Source organism: Perca fluviatilis, chromosome 10 (genome assembly GCF_010015445.1).
Source record: "Perca fluviatilis chromosome 10, GENO_Pfluv_1.0, whole genome shotgun sequence".
Lineage (NCBI taxonomy): Eukaryota > Metazoa > Chordata > Actinopteri > Perciformes > Percidae > Perca > Perca fluviatilis.
Window position 1 is genome coordinate 4,670,427 of NC_053121.1, and position 20,605 is coordinate 4,691,031.

A 20,605-nucleotide genomic window follows, 5' to 3' on the forward strand; every position below is an offset into this window, starting at 1 on the left:
ATCACTAAGAGATAGAAACCTTCCAAAAAAAAATCATCCACAAAAGAAAGAACCAAAGTAATAACATCCACCTGACAGGTTTGCACACACACTCGCATACACAAGCCCACACCGCAATGTGTGTTACTGACTAAAACCATCAGCAGCATGAAGAATCAGCCCGCAGTCGGAATATTTAAAAATAAATTCCACCTTCCCTCACTCATATGAAAAATGGAGGAAGTCGTGACAAGTACGTAAAAAAATATAGAGTGAAGGTTTGTTACCTGCTCTGTGGCGGAGTCCAGAGGCCTCACTGACACATCGGCACTCGGCTGTCTGCCTGCCTGGTCCTGTTGAAGACACACACAGACACAGACATTCACACAGACACACACACGGTTGACTTAAGACTTGGATGAATTTTTTTTTTTTTTTAACCCTAACAACGAAATTTCACCTTAATTCAAATTCTAAAATCCTCTCGTTCCACACTGTTGTATTCCTGTACGGTCCTCGCAAGAAGAGCAAAACACTGGCAACAACAAAACAAACACACGCTCAGAGGCTTACTTTAATTAGGGTATACTGAGGTCTTGAGCAGAGTTCTGAGAGGTGGGAACTAAAATATTCAGAGTGTGCAGGATGACATGCAGCTTTTAGCCAACGCCCTCAAATCTAAATATTTCATTATGACCTCTTTTTTGAAATTTCTCCTGAAAAATTCTTGTAGGTTATTAGTCCCAAAAGGATTATATTCACATTTACAATGTTTGATACAATCGACTCTATTTAAATATTTGCAGTTGCTGCACTACATTATGTTCATGTTGATGTTATGCTACTGGTGGGGGCCTCTAAATAATGTTTGTTCAGCTTGGATCTTAAGAGTCACATTCGACAGAGCGTACGCTGAAATGGCAGCTTAACTGGATGACAAAAGTTCCATGATGAACTTTGTACTTTTGATGACAAAAGTTTGAGTCATAACCCAAGGTGAGCATTAGGGCTGCAACTAAAAATGAATCGATTAATCTGCCGATTATTTTCTAGATGAATTGTTTGGTCTATATAAAACTATAAAAAGTCAGAAAATAGTAAAGAAATGTCTCAGTTTGTCAAAGGTTCAAGGTGAGCTAAATGCTAACATCATGTTCAGCAGGTATAATGTATACCATATTCACCATCTTAGTTTTACGTGTTGGCATCTGCTAATCAATTCTAAACCAAAGTATTGGACAAATGGCTATTTTGACGCTAGATGAAAAGTCAGGGAATCAACAAAGTGATTACAATTCATCATGGCGATCCATGCAATTCTTTGAGACATTACGCTCAAAAGGGCCCTATTTTAACGATCTAAGCGCACGGCGCAGGTGCGTTTAGGGCGTGTCCAAATCCACTTTTGCTAGTTTGACGGCGTAAAAAAAGGGTCCGTGCGCCGGGTGAATGGTTCAAAAGGGTTGTACTTAGTGTCTTCATTAATTCATAGGTGTGTTTTGGGCGTAACATGCAATAAACCAATCAGAGATCATCTCCCATTCCCTTTAAAAGCCAGATTTGTACATTGGCGCATTACTATTATGATGGCGAATTTGCAGCGTAATATTTTTATTTGTAATCTTTTGCATGATCGTGTGCTGCTGCGCTTCCCTTTGTGTGTAACAAGCATAGTGTGCGCGCGCTGTGCACGATCCTAGGCTCATTTTATTAATTTGCTGTTAAAATAACAATGAAATGCTGCGCTATTGACTTTAGACCAGGTTTTTGTTGGTCAATGGCGCCATCACTTCCCGCTGCCTCAAGATAGCAATACGGCAAGAATGCACCTGAACACACCTCCCTGTAAGATGCCCATGGGCGCAAAGATGGGCGCAGGTGCATTTGCTATTTAAACGACGCGGGCGCTGGACGGAAATTGACAACTGCGTCGGTCTTACACTAGCAAAGACACTTGCGCTGCGCCGGGTGCAAGATAGGGCCCAAAATCTCAACCTCAAGGTGGCGCTAGAGGAAAAAAAACTCAGGGGATCACCAAAGTCGGTAGGACACATCCGTCTGTTGAATGTTTGTGTTTCGACAAAAATGTAAAAGCAATCAATCAATATCAAATGTCGTTGATATTTCAATATGACCAAAGTGGAAAGCTGAAAAGACCACCCTACTTCTGCCATCGCAGAGACGTGCTGCTAGCGTGGCTAAAACTGATACTGTTCCTTAAATTAGTAAGAAAGAATTAATTTTATATTTAAGAAGAAGCAGAGATTAGAAAAAAAATGGTTGCATTTGACAAGCTATAACCAGTCAAAGTTGAGTAATAGGCTTGCGTGGATTGGCGATCAGATCGTATATCGACGATTGTTTCCTACGCATACATTAAAGTGATTTGAACTAACTTACTGTCAGAACTAATATCTATAATAATAATATAATAATAATATCTAGTGGCCTATTGTTTATTTTCTGGTGGAGTGGTAGGTCCCTCTGCTGAGCCATGTTAATCAGCATGAGTGACGAGTCAATTTTAAATTAGGGATCGGCCGATCATTAGTAGTTAATGAAACAGATATGCATTTACAGTGAAAATGAAAATCTCTAAGTTAAGATTTTGGAATGTTACGAACTCCAACACAAAACGTAGTTTAAATGCTTTAAGCAATTATTTAATGAATTAGAAACTTTCCACATAATACGCAGATAGAGATAGTCAGATAGTGTTGTGGGCGGGACTTTAAGTCAGACTCAGTTGTAAGTGAAACAGAAGCAGAGGGACAGACAGAGCTGCAGCGGAGACAAAGTAGCACACTTTTTAATGAACTTAATCGGTTATCAGGCAAATAAAACACGGATACAGATCATCTGCAAACTGCCCGATAATCGTCCAGGGGCCGATAATAGGTCTATCCCTATTTTAAATCCTTGACGTTAATTACAAACCAGTTCGCTGTCTCTTTTCCATGGAACTGACACCTGATGGTGTGCTGCTTCCAGACAGCCAGCCAGCCTCCCTAACTTCCCTGCTACTGCCAGGGGACGGGAGCTACATTAGGTCAGACCGCTCCGGTTAACGTTACTGGGGGGCTAAGATACAGCAGCGAACATTATCTGTTATCAGGCAAATAAAACGCTGATATTGCTGCGCTGCGCCCTGCTATGCCTTGCTACACCCTGCTACGCTCTGCAGTTCCCTGCCACGCCCTGCTAAGTCCTGCTATGCTGTCCTATGCCCTGCAGTGCCCTGCTAAGCAGTGCTAAGTCCTGCTACTCCCTGCTAAGTCCTGTATGCCCTGCAGTGATCTGCTACGCCGTGCTAAGTCCTGCTACTCCCTGCTACGTCCTGCTATGCCCTGCTACTCCCTGCTACGTCCTGCTATGCCCTGCTCTGTCTTGCTATGCCCTGCAGTGCCCTGCTACACCGTGCTAAGTCCTGCTACTCCCTGCTACGTCCTGCTACACCCTGAAGTGCCCTGCTCCATCTTGCTATGCCCTGCAGTGCCCTGCTACACCCTGTGACACCCTGCAGAGCCCTACTACGCCATGAACTACTGCAACTACTAACATTTCTAGTCATATTTCCATTATCTTTATTGTCACTGTTCATCACACCCCCAACCGGCACCGTCAGACACCGCCTACCAAGAGTCTGGGTCTGTCCCAGGTTTCTCCCTAAAAGGAAGTTTTCCTCACCACTGTCGCACTAAATGCTTGCTCTTGGGGGAATTACTGGAATTGTTGGGTCTTTGTAAATTATAGAGTGTGGTCTAGACATACTCTATCAGTAAAGTGTCTTGAGATAACTATTGTTATGATTTCATACTATAATTGAAATTGAATTGAACATTAACGATCGAGGTCACCTGGTGCAGAGCTTTGCCTCCAACACGACTACTGTAACAAATAGCAGCTCTAGTGACACTGCACACCACATAACCAACCAGCTATTTTTTATACAGACTTATCTGGGTCGAGGGGACAGGACATCTCCCAGCATCCACTGAGGCAGGGTAGACCATAGACAGGCTGCCTGTCTGTTAAAGGGAATGCACACTAGGCCTACACGATTCGGGGAAAAATATGAATCAATATAATAAAATATGATTTTCTGCCAAGATGTTTTTCTCACGAAGTGTAATGTTTATTGCACACATGAACCATGACAAAACAGAACAAATTGGTAGTACCAAACATAGATTTCTCTTTTGGCACCTATAGCACATTGCGCATCACCACAAGCCTGTAAACATAAAGGCTTCAATGAATAAAGAAAATAAAGTACATACTGACCATTTAAGTACAGCAGGCTACCAAAAATAGTGACATATAACACATTAAACTAAATATGGCCCTGATACAGGCTCTATCTGAACTCCTTGAACATGTCTTTACATAATTAAGACATGTCAATGTCAAATGCTTTCAATAAATTAACTGAAGGAGAAAAAAAATAAAAAAAAAAAATCGAAGTCATTTAAAAATTAAATCGCGAACAGGGGTAAATCGAGATCGCAATTTTATAATGATTTATTGTGCAGGCCTAATTCACACTATCCCGTTTTGCAAATGATAAGGAAGCGGTTAAGGGAGTGTTTTTTTGTTTGGTGTTTCAACACAGTTGATCAGCCACCGTCCCCGAGCAGCGTGGCGATTCCAACCCTGCACCCGGCCACATCACTCATCTTTAAGCCACGGACACGCCCCTGAAATACATTATGTGATGCTCGCCAAATCAATCAATGTGTGAAATGATTGGAAACGCTGCGCCAAGGCAAGTTCTTCCTCTGACAAAATACAAGGCATCACATCACACACTCACTGAACCTGTCACATAATTAAATGCAGATGCATTAAAACTTAATGAAGCGTCAGAGAGATCCATCAAGCATGCTGAACTTAATGACTTAGAGGCAATTTGTGTAATCAGAATTTAATACGTACATATAGCTCTCTGCCACTCACACACACACATAAGCCCACAGACAGACATATAGTATAACTAGACAGATATTAATAGCATTGAAATACAGTGTCTTCTACATGAAGAAATCATATGCACCTATTGAAACGCACTGGGGTGTGGGATAGATTCATTACGCACGTGTTGAAATGAATGACTTAAAAAAGGAACCTCTGATGTAGTAGAGAGAGCTATCTGTCTTTTTTTTTTTTTCTCTCAAATAACTGGAATTGGCAGAGCCACTTTACCCTCACGCACACGTCGTCACGGGCACAGTTGCTCTGTAACACGTTCTCACAGTAAAGGTGATTTTTATTTTTTTGTTTCCACCTATCTGTATGATGTTATAAATTACGTTTTAACAAGGTAAAAAATATTTTCATAGAAACTTTATGGAAATAAAAACTGCAGAATAGAAGCAGAACAACAGGATTTATGAAACATATTAAATTGTTACTATATATGGAGCCGCTTTTCATATATAATGAATTCTTCAGGGATTTTATTCAAGCAGCACCCCACGTACTTGTAAAATGTATTAAAAAAAAAAAAAAAAAAAAAAGAAGAGAAGAACACTCCCGTTTCTTGCATTACGATGGGATTAAAAGGTGATGGAAAGGTGTCCAAAAGGTCACTTTCCATCTCAGAAAGTCTCGTCTTCCAATGTTCATAATTATCAAATTATGAATTATAGCGTCTGCCCTCAAAAACTCTCTTCTGGCTCGCCGCGTCGAGGAGAGAGCGTTTTAATCAGCTGGGTGACAAAGGCCGACAGGTGCAACCGCTGCATCAGTGCAGCATGCATCAAAACACACCTCGAGCTTACAGAGTTTCTGAGCAACACGCACTTATGCACGCACGCAGGCACGCACGTATTTCTAGTGTGAAAGAATTTTTTGGGATAGTTCAGACTTTCGGACCAAATACAGGGAGCTCTGGCAGGCTATTGTCGTGTTATAAGACCGGGGAAGCTCGTGTAGTGTATACATGATAGCGAGAGCGACGGTGAATGCGCTCAAAGCAGACAGCGGTCGGCTATCACAGCAGCAAATAAACTGGCAGTTCAGTAGGTTGTGTAGTGTAGGTTTCAGTGTGTCTCTGAAGAAAAACTGCAGCTCTTCAAAACCCAAGTCAAGTCCCCGTGTCTTGCTTCTCAACAACGCAACAGAACAAAAAAAAAAAGAGCCGCGGTAGCACGGGGAGAGCAGCAGTCAGTTGGAAAAACTGACGCAGAGAGAGGACACGAGTACGTCATGTATTAGTTCTTTAGTGCGCTTGCGTAACTGTGATGTGAAACCAACACGAACCGGATCAAATGATACAATGTAACGAAAACGTGAACCTTGGTCCGGACTTTCGGGTGCGAAAAAGGCCCTGAATCTGACGAGCAAAGTCATCAGACTGAAGTATCGAGAGATTAGCCTGACGTCGTCATACTCAGGGCTAGATTTATCAAGCCGTTTGTGCCTGTTTCCAAGAGCGCGCCTCTATTCTGCGGGGGAAATTCTCCGTCTCTTAAAAGCAGGTCTAAACCAGCCGCAGTCCAGTTTCCTCGTAGACCTTTATGCCGCTGGTGAAATGGCAACAGTAATTTGAGCAAGACGAAGACATAGGCGAGACTGAAAATATTTTTAAACACAAGAATCACACTTTGTCAGTGAACACAACATCATTTAGCGTTACAGATCAAGCAGACATGCAATATTAGAGTTACTGGAAGAAATCAAAGATGAAATTGAATCTCCCACTCAGCGTTCACATTCCATTCCAGCAGTTGTTAAACTCCTCGCTACATTACAAATATTGGCATCAGGATCATTTCAAACAGTCCTAGCATCAGCAGTGGGAATATCGCAGTCTGCACTCAGTCATATCATAGCACAAGTACCGCTTTGCTACAGCGCAATTTACGGTATAGTGGGCGGAGAAAGACGCTGATTGGCTGATGGGTGTCAGGGTTGATAAATACTACGCAAAATGTGGAAGCATAGCGTGCGCTATTACCGAACTCGCATAAACGGACGCAGCAAACTGTGCTAGTGTTAGTAAATCTAGCCCTCAGATTCTAGTCAGAATAGGAGTCTGATACTGCTCCATCGGGCTGTGATTGTGGGGCGTGTTTCAACTGAACCAGGAAAGAAAATGCCTCTGCACTTAATTGGATAGGCCTACAACCAATCAGAGCAACGGAGTATGTGACGTATGCGCCCCATCTTCTTAGCGACCATCGGGGCCAGCTGATAAATAAAATTTTTGCGAATTCCTGTAGGAAGGACGGCAAAAACATCTTTCCGATGGACAAATGCCTTGACCGCGGTTCTCTGTTCCTCTTTTAAAATGAACGCGCTGTCGATATCTTCTACAACAGACGCGATGGCGGAATATCTACACATCTCAATTCTCCAGCGTCAGCCATCTTTGTTGTAAACGAATTCAACCCAAGCGCTCTTTGGTGACGTGGTTGATTACTCTTGATCATCTGTCCATCGTCGTATATAAAGCCCGCCCTGACCAATTTTGATTGGTCCGAACAGCTCCGGTTCAAGCATAGTTGCTCCACAACGGATCGAGTCCAGACCGAACTGCCCGACCTCAAACGTTGTGGGCGGGGCTAAGTTCGGCTGGCATCCAGGCTAACGAGTGATATGTACAAAACCAGAAGTTCATCTTTACCTGTCTCCGGTCACTCCTCCGGTTTCTCTCATCCAATACGATTCTGCCGTCATGGGGATCAGACTCCTCCCCAAGAAAAATCTCTTGAAGCTCCGCCCACTGGAAGGCGCAGTCTGCCAGCTGCCGCCTCTGCTGCTGGAAACAGCAAATAGTACTGGTGATCGCAACAATATACACCGTGACGAGCCGACATCATTTACAAAACTATTTCTTGGCATGTGTGAATGGTATTGTTCACTTGTGTATGAATTTTCTTTTTGTGGGCATTTTGCTGACATTCTTAAGGAGTACAACCTGCTAGGGCTGCACAATAGATCGTTTTTATTGACATCATGATATCAACTGGTGCCATAAACACATCGCCAAAGACACTCAGAGATTTTTTTGTGTTCGTTAAAAAACAATAAAAGCAGAAAACTGCGCTTTAAAATGTAATTGTCATTCTGTTTTTTAGTGGTGCCTTTTATATTCAATGTAATGTTAACTTTGTTACATAAAAAGACTGTTGGAAAGGATTTCCTTTCATTTGTTTTAAATTTGTTGTACGTCAGCAGAATACTGAAAGCAGCAGATATGCAGAACTGGGTACGCTTTAATATCGGTTTTATTTAACGCAAATAATATTGTTAGCGCGATATTCAACGTTATCTCATTGCACATATTTTCCTCATATCGTGCAGCCCCACAACCTACAGTAAAACTACAGCTCACGGATCATCGACATACACATAGGTGCAAGAGTTGCAGGTTATTGTGGGGTCATATTAAATCGTACAAATACAAGCTTCTGAGCTGGTGGATTTTAACTGATCTTCTCGTCCTGTGAAAGTTTTTATTTCCCGCATACTGACTCATAAAAGGCCGAGTGAATACAGAAGGAGAGTGTGAATAAGCAGCACTTACGTCCTCTAGCTTTTGCCGCTGCTCATGTTGCTGTTGGATCCTCTTCTGTCTGTCGGCCAGCAACTGCTGCTTGTATCGCTCCTGCTCCGCCAACTGCTGCCTGTGCTGCTGCAATGCCTCAACAGGAAGTATGATCAGAGTTAAAATACATATAAGAAAAATGGCACAGTAGGCTTTTCACACTCTGAAGTCTTTGATTGAAAAGGTGAAATATCAGGGATGCACCGAATCCAGGATTTGGCCGTTTATGGCTTTTTGACGGGGTTCGGTTTCTGCCAAACCTTCGAATTTTTTTCCACCAAACCCTACGCTGGTCGACGTGATGACGCCGCCGTTGATTATGGGAAGGTGTTTACGTACAGTACAGGCCAAAAGTTTGGACACACCTTCTCATTCAATGTGTTTCTTTATTTTCATGACTATTTACATTGTTGATTCTCACTGAAGGCATCAAAACTATGAATTAACACATATGGAATTAATTACTTAACAACAAAGTGTGAAATAACTGAAAACATGTCTTATATTTTAGATTCCTCAAAGTAGCCACCCTTTGCTTTTTTTGATAACTCTGCAAACCCTTGGTGTTCTCTCAATGAGCTTCATGAGGTAGTCACCTGAAATGGTTTTACCTTCACAGGTGTGCTTTGTCAGGGTTAATTAGTGGAAGTTTTTCCCTTATTAATAAAAAAGCAAAGGGTGGCTACTTTGAGGAATCTAAAATATAAGACATGTTTTCAGTTATTTCACACTTTTTTGTTAAGTACATAATTCCATATGTGTTCATTCATAGTTTTGATGCCTTCAGTGAGAATCTACAATGTAAATAGTCATGAAAATAAAAAGGAAACGCATTGAATGAGAAGGTGTGTCCAAACTTTTGGCCTGTACTGTAGGTCACATGTGTGGGTGGTAGCCTGCTTAGAAAATGTAATCATTGTTTTGCTCGATTTGCTAAATTCTAGGATGGCGGTGTGTTGTTTGGCAGTACTTTCAGTCAAAATGAGGCCATTCAAGTCCAGCTACATGATCAATTTGCAATGCCGATTTGTCTCGTGGTGGCAAGGACCCTAAACTATACACAACATGGCCGCTGTTACAACATTTGGTATGAAACATCCGAAAGAATACGAGTTGTGTATGAAGGAACCTACAGACAGCAGCCAGAATGCAGCAACTTCAGTTACGGCAAAGGAAGGACAGTCACAGCTAAAAACATATATGCATAATGTTGCCTATTCTTTTTTTTTTTTTTAACAGTTCAAATAAAATAAAATGAAAAATGCACTGCTGTGGACGTTGTTTACTTCATTAATGCGTTTACTGTGTTAATGGACTGAGGATGGGAGTAGGAGTCGGTATTCGGCGGAATCTTAACCAGTGGATTCGGTATTCGGTGCATCCCTATTAAATATATATAAATTAGTGCTGTCAGTTAAACGCCTTATTAACGGCGTTAACGCAAACCCATTTTAATGGCGTACATTTTTTTCATTGTAGTTTTTTTCACATGCTGTTGCAACAACTAGTAACGTTAGAAAACTACAACACCACACCGGATCCAGCTAGACCGGAAACTAAACAACTGGCACGCCGCACACACTGGTTTGGGCTCGCGAGATGCCGAAATGGATGCCAATAAGATTCTGAATGGAAAGTTTACTTTTAAAAAGTTGCCAAATGGTTCCATTGACAAGACCAAAGTGATGTGTGTGTTTTGTCGTTGTCAAAGCCAGGCGACAAAAGCACAAAGCAAGCCGATCCACTTTTCCATGTTGATAAGAGCATTAAAATGAGAAAAAAAATAATGGGACAAAAAGAAATCAAGGGACATTTAGAATAGCTAAATATGTACAATTAATGGCATTAATGTGATTAATCGTGATTAAATATTTTAATCGTTTGACAGCACTAATATAAAGTCAACCAAGTTAACTTCTGCACTAGTAAAACCAACAGTGTATAATGTTTGACTTTGATCCAGGGTGAAATGGCCTGCTGTTCCAACTGTGACATGAGCCGGTTACACCTAAAACTTTAGCAAGACTAAATTGTGAAATAGGATTAGAGCTCAGAGTGGACATTCTGGGCGTCACTCTACTTTTCTCACTAATATGACTTTCCACATTTGAGTTGAGATGATTTGTAAATTTCTTGTGCGATTAAACGGCTAACTGAATGAAATTAATAAAACTCAACTTGCTCCTCTGAAAGCACAACTTGTAACTAAACGACAGTGTGACTCCATTACTAATAATAACTAACTAAATTCTTTTTCATCCTTATCGATTCATCTGCCAATTATTGTCTCGGTTAATCATTTAGTCTGTGATTTGCAAAGTAAAAAGTGAAGTGGAACAATGCCATTCACAACTTCTGAGAGACCTCATGGCGTGGTCTTTGATTCGCTTGTTTTGTCCAAAACCCACAGATTTACTGACAAATTTCACCCAAACAAAAACAAAACAGAGAACAGGAAATCCTCTCGATTGAGAAACCAGTGGAGGGTTGACATTCTAGCTTGAAGCGATTTAGCAGTTATCCACGGATATACACACACTTGACTGATGCCATCATCACCAGGGTTGGAAATATACTGCTTATTATGAACGGGGAAAAAAGGTCGCACATGACCTCGACACCTACCTGTTGTCGTTGTTGACCCCCAGCTCCCCCGTGGCCCCCCTCTCTGCCCCCTTCACGATCCTCAGTCTGCAAACGGAGAAACTCCCGTCTCAGCGTCCATTCACCAGGAACATTCACTATGGAGCTGAAAGAGAAAGAGAGGGAGGAAAACGGTGTGAGTGGCAATAACGGCGACTGTCACTGTATGTACTAAAGCGCTGTTAATTCACCACTGAGATGGCCATGGGCACAGTTCCACACACAAATACACACTTAAAGCTCATCCTAGGAGAGAGTGCTCAGCTCCTAGTGCCATCTGCTGTTGGACATCCAGGGACAGCCAGGGGCCCGCTCCTCTCTCCCCCTCTCTCCCCCCCCCCCCCCCCCCCCCCCCCCCCCCCCCCCCCCCCCCCCCCCCCCCCCCCCCCCCCCCCCCCCCCCCCCCCCCCCCCCCCCCCCCCCCCCCCCCCCCCCCCCCCCCCCCCCCCCCCCCCCCCCCCCCCCCCCCCCCCCCCCCCCCCCACCCCCACCCCCACACACCCCCCTAGTAGTGATCCACTAAACTTTACTAACTAACTTTCTGTCATATTTGCTGAAACTGACCATATGTTCCAATAGAACTACATGAAGCTCCCTGTTCAGAAGCACCAATCAGGGCCAGTGGGTTGTGTCTAACTGCGTGTCAATCACTGCTCATGCACACGCATTCATTCTCCCTTGTGGGGGGAGGGGCTTAGGAGACCAAATTTTTTGGGCTCTTTTTTTTTTAATGCTTTTGACACTTTAAAACGTTTTTGTCACTTTTTTCAACATTTTGTTTTTAAATTCATGGTCAATAAACCTAATTTATATGATATTATACCAAATTTTTGAGTTAAAAAAGCAGAAATTCTGAATTATTTTGACTAATAGTTAAGATCAGAGGATGCTGAGTGAATCACAGACTGGTTTATGTCAAAGTGTAGTCACAATACTGTTTAAAAATAATTTAAACATGTTTATAAAATTGAATAAAACACCCAAAATTCAATAAAAGTAATCATTCATTTTACGTGCAAAGATCATCCATGCATCCATGTTATTTTTGGGGCATTTTGGTTCAAAGAAACCCCATTTGACCCGAGGACAACACAAGGGTTAAGCAGCGGGAGAGTTGATAATGAGGTGAGTGGTAATCTACCGATAAGCACTGATAACGATGGTGATTGGCCATGATACATTTTCACACATTTCTGAGACACCGTTTGCATGTTGGCCTGGATTCACTGACCGTGTACGCTTGATACCACATACGCTCTGCATATGGAAATCTGCGGCCACTGCTGCAGCTCTGAATCAGTTACCCACTGCACGGGTGTCTTTCATCACACTCTTGTGATGAAATCTCTCAATCTCATCATGCCTAGTGTGAAAAAAAGGCTTTTACCTGGGCTCTCCTTCCTCCTCTGTCACCTCGTCATCGTCTTCTTCACTGCCACTGTACTCATACTCTGGACCCTCTGAGAGAGACAGAGAGAGAGAGAGTGAAAGATTAGTAATTTATTTAGTAATATCAGGTCATTAAAACCCATCAAATCCAATATCTCTTTGCGAAGATCGCAACTGATTGCGATGGAAATGGAAAGTTAATAATTTACAATGGAGATGCAAAGCAACGGAAATGGAAACTTAATAATTTACTGCCCATTTTTCTCTTCTTCTATTAGAGCTGAAATAAGTAGGTTCAGGTTACTTTATTTGTACCCGTAGCTACATTTGTTTTGCAGCAAGATGATTAGTCAATAAAAATCGATTATTCGATCCAGAGAATATTAATCGGAAACTATTATGGTAATGGTTTTCATCATTGATTGGGCTATTTCTTCAAACCAAAAGGCCGTCCATTTTCCTGCCACAGCTTCTCCAACACAAGGCTTTTTCTTTGTATCATACTATTTTGAACTAAAAGTATGTTTGGGATTTGGACCGGTCAGACAAAACCAGACAGCTTAAGGGCGTTTACACACCTTAAAGTCTGAACCAAGGTCCGGACCAAGGTTCATGTTTTTGTTACATTTTATACATTTGATCCGGAAAGTTTCACACTGTACTTATGCAAGCGCACTAAAGAACTAACGGTGACAAAACTACGTCCTGTCGTCGTCACATCCGTGCGCTGCGCCTCCCGACGGCTGTAACTGATTGGTTTGTAGACGGGCTTCCCCGTCCTCTCGTATCCTCTCTCAGTCAGAGTTTTTGGCGGCTCTTTTTGTTTTGTTGCGTTGTTGAGAAGCGAGACACGGGAACTTTACTTGGGGTTTGAGGAGCTGCAGCATTTATTCAGAGACAAACTGAAACGCTGCACATTTACTACCACTTAACAAGTAAACTGCTGATTTATTCTCTGCTCCGATAGCCGACAGCTGTCTGCTCCGAGCACATTCACCGTCTCTCTCTCACATACACGTAAGCACTGAGCTATTCCTTAAGGAGCTTCCCCGGTCTTATAAAACGATGATAGCCCGCCAGAGCTTCCTGCAATTGGTCCGAAAGTCCGAACCATCCAAAAAGTGTTTTCATACTGCAAACGAACAGAACCGTGATTCAGTTTGGTCCGGACCGAGACCACCTCTTTTGATCGGACCAAAATTTGGTCTTTTGATCCGGACCATGGTCCGAGGCACCTTTCTCACCTGCAATTTTGGCTCGGACTAGAGATGTTCCGATACCGATACCAGTATCGGTATCTGCTCCGATACTGCCTAAAACGCTGGTATCGGTATCGGGAAGTACTGGAGTTTATGCACCGATCCGATACCACGTAATGAAGCCCTAAAGAAAATCTACGTTAAAGTAGTTTATTTATGTTCTTTTTCATTAAAACTATAAAAGAAAGTTCTGGGGCATTCCTTGTTTGCGTTTGTTCATGTTTCACAAAGAGTTTAACCTGAGCCAGACCGACAACAAAGAAAGAAATCATATCACATCCATACAGAGATAGTAGTATACAGATGTTAAAACATAATGAAATATATGACACGCTGGTATCGGATCGGTACTCGGTATCGGCCGATACGCAAGTTCAGGTATCGGAATCGGTATCGGGAAGCAAAAAAGTGGTATCGGACCATCTCTAGCTCGGACCAAACTGAAAAGTCCGAAAGTCCGGACCAAATGAGGTAGGTGTGAAGACATCCCCATGGACTCTGGGAAGATGTGACACTATTTTTTTTTTTTTTTCTTTTAATCTTTTACAGACTAATTGATCAATCGTGAAAATAAGAGTGAAGGCCTCTGTGTTTGCACTGGTGGGGGTATTCTCCTCAGGCGCACGGTACTGCGTCTCTGTCTTTCTGAGCCAGCCACTGTTTGATTAAACATTCCTCCATGCCTGCCGTCTCGTTCCTTCGTCGTCTACTGCCAGTAGCAATTTTGTCATTATCGAAGCCACACAAAAGTGGAGTGTGGGCAAACTTGGGCAACAAGAAAGTAAATGAGAGTCTTGTTTAGTGGAAGACATATGGCAGAGAGTTGTTACACCATGGCTTTCGAAAACAGCAATGCTGAATCATCTCAATTCTGCCCCGATGCATAAACCAAAAAGGTTTTCTCGCTCTTTTGCATGCGCCTCCTAACATGGGAGCCGTAACACATGTGATTTAGTGTCTTTTCCTTCCCACACACATCATAGTTATGGAAGTATTGTTTTGGTGCAACTGTATTTAAATGTATATTACACCTAATAGTTTGGATTGTGTTTCTGAGAGTCTTTCTACACCAAAATCACTGCCCAGGCCAACGCTGTTCCAGCGGGCTTATTGTCCAAAGGCCAGGAAGATGGGCCAGCCAGCTTAGCATAACAACATTTGGCCAACATATGGTGTGAAAGTAGCTCGGGCGAACTCGGAACATTCACTTGACACGCCATATGTTGCCATTAACACGCTGAAAGGTGGGTTTGTTCAAGCCAGAAAAAGAAGGCGGAAGACTGACAAAGTCTGCTTTCGCAATGGACAGAGGAAATCTCTGCTCTGTTGCTGTGATGTCATGTTTTGAAAGTTTTTGGCTTGTGGCGCGTCTTTCTGAGCCAAAGCTGCAGGAGAGCAGAGCAATTTGAGGGTTAATGCCACTTTTGCTGACTGAGAAGTGGCCTCTTTTTGCGTGTGTGAGTGATTCATCTTCCAAAACATACTGTAGACCATCGTTGGCCAAACTACACACTTGGGTATGCTGAAAATGACACATCCTTTTTACATCATGTCCGGAGCGTTGGTTTTCTTTCTGCAGCAGTGACTTTTCCCACACGCACTTCACAGACTACCAGCATTTCATTACTCTGGATGGGCATAGGGACACACACACACAAACACACACAAATGTGGTCTTGAACACTGGCATACACACACACACACACACAACACATGCAGAAAGTCTACCAGTCATTAGTGTGTTTTTATAAGCTAACAGAAGATTAGAACCAGATGGCCATTCTGTTTCCTCCTTCCTTCCCCTCTTAGATATTTTTTTTTTTTTTTTTTTTTTTTTTTTTTTTTTTTTTTTTTTTTTTTTTTTTTTTTTTTTTTTTTTTTTTTTTTTTTTTCCCCAAATAAACATAAGTAAATCTAATGGACAATATGAGGATTTCTCGCACTGCTTGAATGAATGTGAACAAAAGAGGAGCGAATTCATAAATTCTCCTCCCCTCCCCGAACTCTTTTTCTCACAGTATGACTGCCATCACATATTCACCACATGTAACTCATCCAGGGTATGATAAAAATAAAATGTTTGTCTGGCCGTCTCGCTGTCACCCTTCCTCTGTATTCAACTCAATTAAAATATCTGGCATAACTGGTACAGCTCAAATTGGCACAAGAGGGGAACCTGTTGTCCAACTAGTGGTAGTGTTTTGCATTTTTAGAGGCGCAATCATATGCATATGATTGAATAAATAAAAAAATAAAAAAAACCTTCATAACTAAATCAGTGCTTTCATGCCTGAAACTTTCTTTTTACGTTTCAATGCATTGCAGTAATAGTGGACAGATTTAGGGGTTTCTATACTTATAAGTGCTGGGTTCCCCGAAAAAGTGAACAAAGTATAACACACGCAAAATAAGCTGTGTAAATTGTGGGTAACACTAGCAACCTAATGAAACATTTCCATACAGAGCATGCTATAAATTAGCAGAAACACCATGTTTTTAACAGTCTGAGAGAAGCAGCTGCTGTGCCATCAGTGCAGCTGGTGCACTCTCTCAGCTCAAGTCTGGTGTGATGGTTCTTATTCCACTACAAGCGGCCTGAAACCCACCTACTGCGGTGGATTAGTGAGACATGAAGCAACATCTATCTTGCGAAGTGGCCTACTTGTAAAATGTTCTGAAAAGGACTCTTCCAAAGAACTCCAAAAGAAAAGTTGGAACGACGCAGGGCAGAGAATAAATGTGGGTGTTAAATCGGGCCTGGTGTTCTGCACGCAGTTCTCCTTCTGGGTCTCACGGAGTCAAACCCTGTGGGGTTTGGTTTAACAATTAGCGTTTGTGCGTATGTGTTCTATATTCAAAAAGCATGTCTTTATTTGAATTTGTGAAAGTATGCGTTCACTTATGTCTGCTTGAATGCCTCTTGAGTTTTTAAAACGCAGTTCTAGCTGGACCACCCTGTGACTGGAAGTAAATAAAAACCGTACTTTAGTCTCTCCTTAGGCATGATTTATGGTTGCGCGGAGTCTAGGCAAGTGGCCTGAAGTTTATACTTGTGTGTTGGTGTGTGCGTCGATCTAATAGCAGGGCCGGCGTGTGTGTGTGTGTGTGTGGGTGGTAGAGCGAGTGAGAGAGTGACGGGGATTAGCTTCGGAGCGAGAACCGACTCTAGAGGCATGGTGAGAGAAACAAAGTGTCTCCCCTATAGTAGAAAAAGTTAACCCTCTCCTTGATTTCATGTTGTTTATGAAGTAGGAGAACCTGGAAACGAAGTCGGGGATGCAACGCTACCAAGCCACGGCCGAGCGACGTGCGTCACACGTGGTTACATTTTTCGAGAGGTGCACGTCAGGCGTAGATTTAACGTGGAAGCATAAATCACAGAGCTACCTGCCCTCCCCACAAACAAACACGGCATCAAACAGTGAAATAATATCAGCACAGGTTCTCCATCAGGACCCCAGCCCATCGCACATTCCCTAGGATCATCCCCATCCCTGTAAGTCATCCTACAGTACATAAGCACATCAGCTGGATAATTCCACATTAAAATACCAGAACGGAATTATTACTGACTCGCTGGAATCAATTTGAGTCAATCAGTTTTGCTGCTGTGAAGAAAAACTCAGAAAAACACAGTTCAGGTTTTGGTCTTAATAAAACTAAAACAGCAACCATAACAGCTGACTGCATTTAATGTTCAGTGCATTCATCCAGCTACCGTACACGTTAGTCCCTCTAGCCATCCTTCCATCTATCTCCGCCTCATTGCCTTATCCCTTCACACGTCTGTTACAGGTATATCCGTTTCTCCTCACCTTTCTCCCTTTTCTTCCTGGTTCGGTCCAGGTGATCTTTGAGCATGATGCGCACTTGTCTCTCATTGGCCAGATCTCTGATGAAAGCGTGCCTCAGCAGCGTGTCCGTGGCGGGCCGATGCAGATGGTTCTTGACCAGACAACTGTCGGCAAACGACAAGAAACGCTTCGACCTGTCGGAGACACAAAGAGACAGCCGAAGAAAGAGGGCGAAAGGGAAAACAAACCATGTTAGCGTGAAAGAGATTGTTGTAAAAACCTGCGCTATTTAAAATCTGTTTAATGTGCCCTAATAAATGCAAATGTAATGGATTTTTTTTTTATTAATTTAGGCATACTATTTAGGGACTACTGAGGTCTATATAAAAGAGACTTCAGATACAGTATTAGGGGACCACTAAGGTCTATATAAAAGAGACTTCAGATACAGTATTAGGAGACCACTAAGGTCTATATAAAAGAGACTTCAGATACAGTATTAGGGGACCACTAAGGTCTATATAAAAGAGACTTCAGATACAGTATTAGGAGACCACTAAGGTCTATATAAAAGAGACTTCAGATACAGTATTAGGGGACCACTAAGGCCTATATAAAAGAGACTTCAGATACAGTATTAGGGGACCACTAAGGTCTATATAAAAGAGACTTCAGATACAGTATTAGGGGACCACTAAGGTCTATATAAAAGAGACTTCAGATACAGTATTAGGGGACCACTAAGGTCTATATAAAAGAGACTTCAGATACAGTATTAGGGGAGCCACTAAGGTCTATATAAAAGAGACTTCAGATACAGTATTAGGAGACCACTAAGGTCTATATAAAAGAGACTTCCGATACAGTATTATTGAGACCACTAAGGTCTATATAAAAGAGACTTCAGATACAGTATTAGGGGACCACTAAGGCCTATATAAAAGAGACTTCAGATACAGTATTAGGAGACCACTAAGGCCTATATAAAAGAGACTTCAGATACAGTATTAGGGGACCACTAAGGCCTATATAAAAGAGACTTCAGATACAGTATTAGGAGACCACTAAGGTCTATATAAAAGAGACTTCAGATACAGTATTAGGAGACCACTAAGGTCTATATAAAAGAGACTTCAGAGACAGTATTAGGGGACCACTAAGGTCTATTTAAAAGAGACTTCAGATACAGTATTAGGGGACCACTAAGGTCTATATAAAAGAGACTTCAGATACAGTATTAGGGGACCACTAAGGCCTATATAAAAGCATCCAAAGAGCACCATGTCATGGGACATTTAAACACAGCATAAACATGAACCACTGTCTTGCATGAATATTTTTGCACTTAAACAAAAAAAATCGATATAGTTATTGCTAAATAAAAAATTGCGATACTCAAGTGTATCGATTTTGTCTTACACCCCTAATTCTTAGTTCTGGAATCCAAATGTATTTATTCTAAGTGGTCAATGGCCCAATTTAACTTTGAGCTACAGTTTGTATTGTGTGCACTTTTTATTATCATGTTTGGTCAGGTTTTGGTTAGATGCCATCTGTAAAGCACTCTGCGGTAAAATGGCCTACTAAAGCCATCTATGAATAAACTTGAGCTAAGAAATGGTAAGTGGCTTAACCGAGTGGAAATTTAACCCAAAAACCCATATTACATGTTATAGGTTGAGGCGTTTTTATTGACTCGAGTCCTTATCGTGATATTATTGAAAATTTCAACTTTGTTTTTAACCTAAACTCTTAAACATTTGTTTAACAAGATTGGTTTCTTTCAATTTAAACACCTCTTCTATTAAGGGAACGTCTGCATAATTAAAGGTGGACCTATAATTAAAAAAAAAAAAAAAAATTTAAAAAAAAAAAAAAAAAAAAAAAAAAAAAAAAAAAAAAAAAAAAAAAAAAAAAAAAATAACAACAAATATTTTTAAAAAAAAAATCCAATAAAAAAAAAAAAAAAAAAAACAATTAAATGTAACAAAAAGACACGAACAAAAAACCAGCAGGCTCATTAGTCAAACAACATTTAATAAATGACAGCCTCTAAAACATGCCACAAAATTCTTAAATAGTTGTTTATAAACTCACCTAGCATGTGCAAGCTAGTAATCACTTGTTGAAATGTTATCAAGGAAAAATCCTGTCAAAGAATGGTGATGACGTTTTACTCAGGAAATCTCTGCATACTGAAAGACTCCTAAAACTCAAGAGGTGTGTGTTGTCTGTGCTCTGAACACACAGAAAACAGGGTAGGAATATGTGTTGCTGCTTAGTTTTTGGGGTGTGTGTGTCGCCTGCGGGAGGGCCTGAGGTAAAAAAGGACTAGAGAGCACTGGTACCCATCGGAGCTATTAAAAGCTGCCCTATGAACTAGTGCTTCTGTTTACATTAATACTGAATGAAAGACATCCCCGGGTGCAACCTCCAGTTCAATCTGAAGAGTTTATCCATTATGTATGGAAGAGAAGGACACAGGATGACAGGAGAGGAGGAGAAGACGGAGGAGAGAGAGATGGAGAGGGGTTAATAATAACTCTGATTGAGATTAAAAATGGCAGCAACAACTCTGTGTCCATTCTAATAAAGCCAAGGCCGTATGTATTACAGGTTGTTGTCTTGTGGCCTGCTGAACATGCCAGTGACTTTGAGTTCTCAGTTTCAACGTGGGAAGAAAGTGTCGAGATATCTTTTGTCTGATTGCGTGACGCATGAAACCCACAACAAAGACCACTTTCAAGCCCTGTTTTCGTGTGTGTGTGTGTGTGTGTGTGTGTGTGTGTGTGTGTGTGTGTGTGTGTGTGTGTTTGTGTGTGTGTGTGTTTGAATCAGTGAGTGTGTTCCCACGGGCTTACCATTTTTTTGATTTAAGTTTGGGTGGAGGGTTTCGTGGAATCAAAAACAGCGCTCTCATTGGATGCATGTCACACAGAGCTGCAAACAAAGATAGAGATTAAGAGAGGGAAACCGTGTGTGTGTGTGTG

At 41.7% G+C, this 20,605-nt stretch overlaps 1 protein-coding gene across 4 annotated transcripts in view; it reads right to left on the reverse strand.

Annotated features, from left to right (window-relative positions):
• si:zfos-2326c3.2 (mitogen-activated protein kinase kinase kinase kinase 4) overlaps nt 1-20,605 on the reverse strand; it is a 101,485-nt gene that overhangs the window by 46,853 nt on the left and 34,027 nt on the right. For 3 of the 4 annotated variants that reach the window (XM_039812907.1, XM_039812905.1, XM_039812908.1), the window contains exons 9-15: nt 20,477-20,555; nt 17,637-17,809; nt 12,561-12,633; nt 11,156-11,279; nt 8,510-8,626; nt 7,607-7,741; nt 267-332 (exon numbers count right to left, since the gene is read on the reverse strand). In XM_039812907.1, coding sequence (XP_039668841.1) covers nt 267-332; nt 7,607-7,741; nt 8,510-8,626; nt 11,156-11,279; nt 12,561-12,633; nt 17,637-17,809; nt 20,477-20,555 — 767 coding nt within the window. The remainder of the gene's footprint in view (nt 1-266; nt 333-7,606; nt 7,742-8,509; nt 8,627-11,155; nt 11,280-12,560; nt 12,634-17,636; nt 17,810-20,476; nt 20,556-20,605) is intronic. The other variant, XM_039812906.1, reaches the window with a different exon arrangement.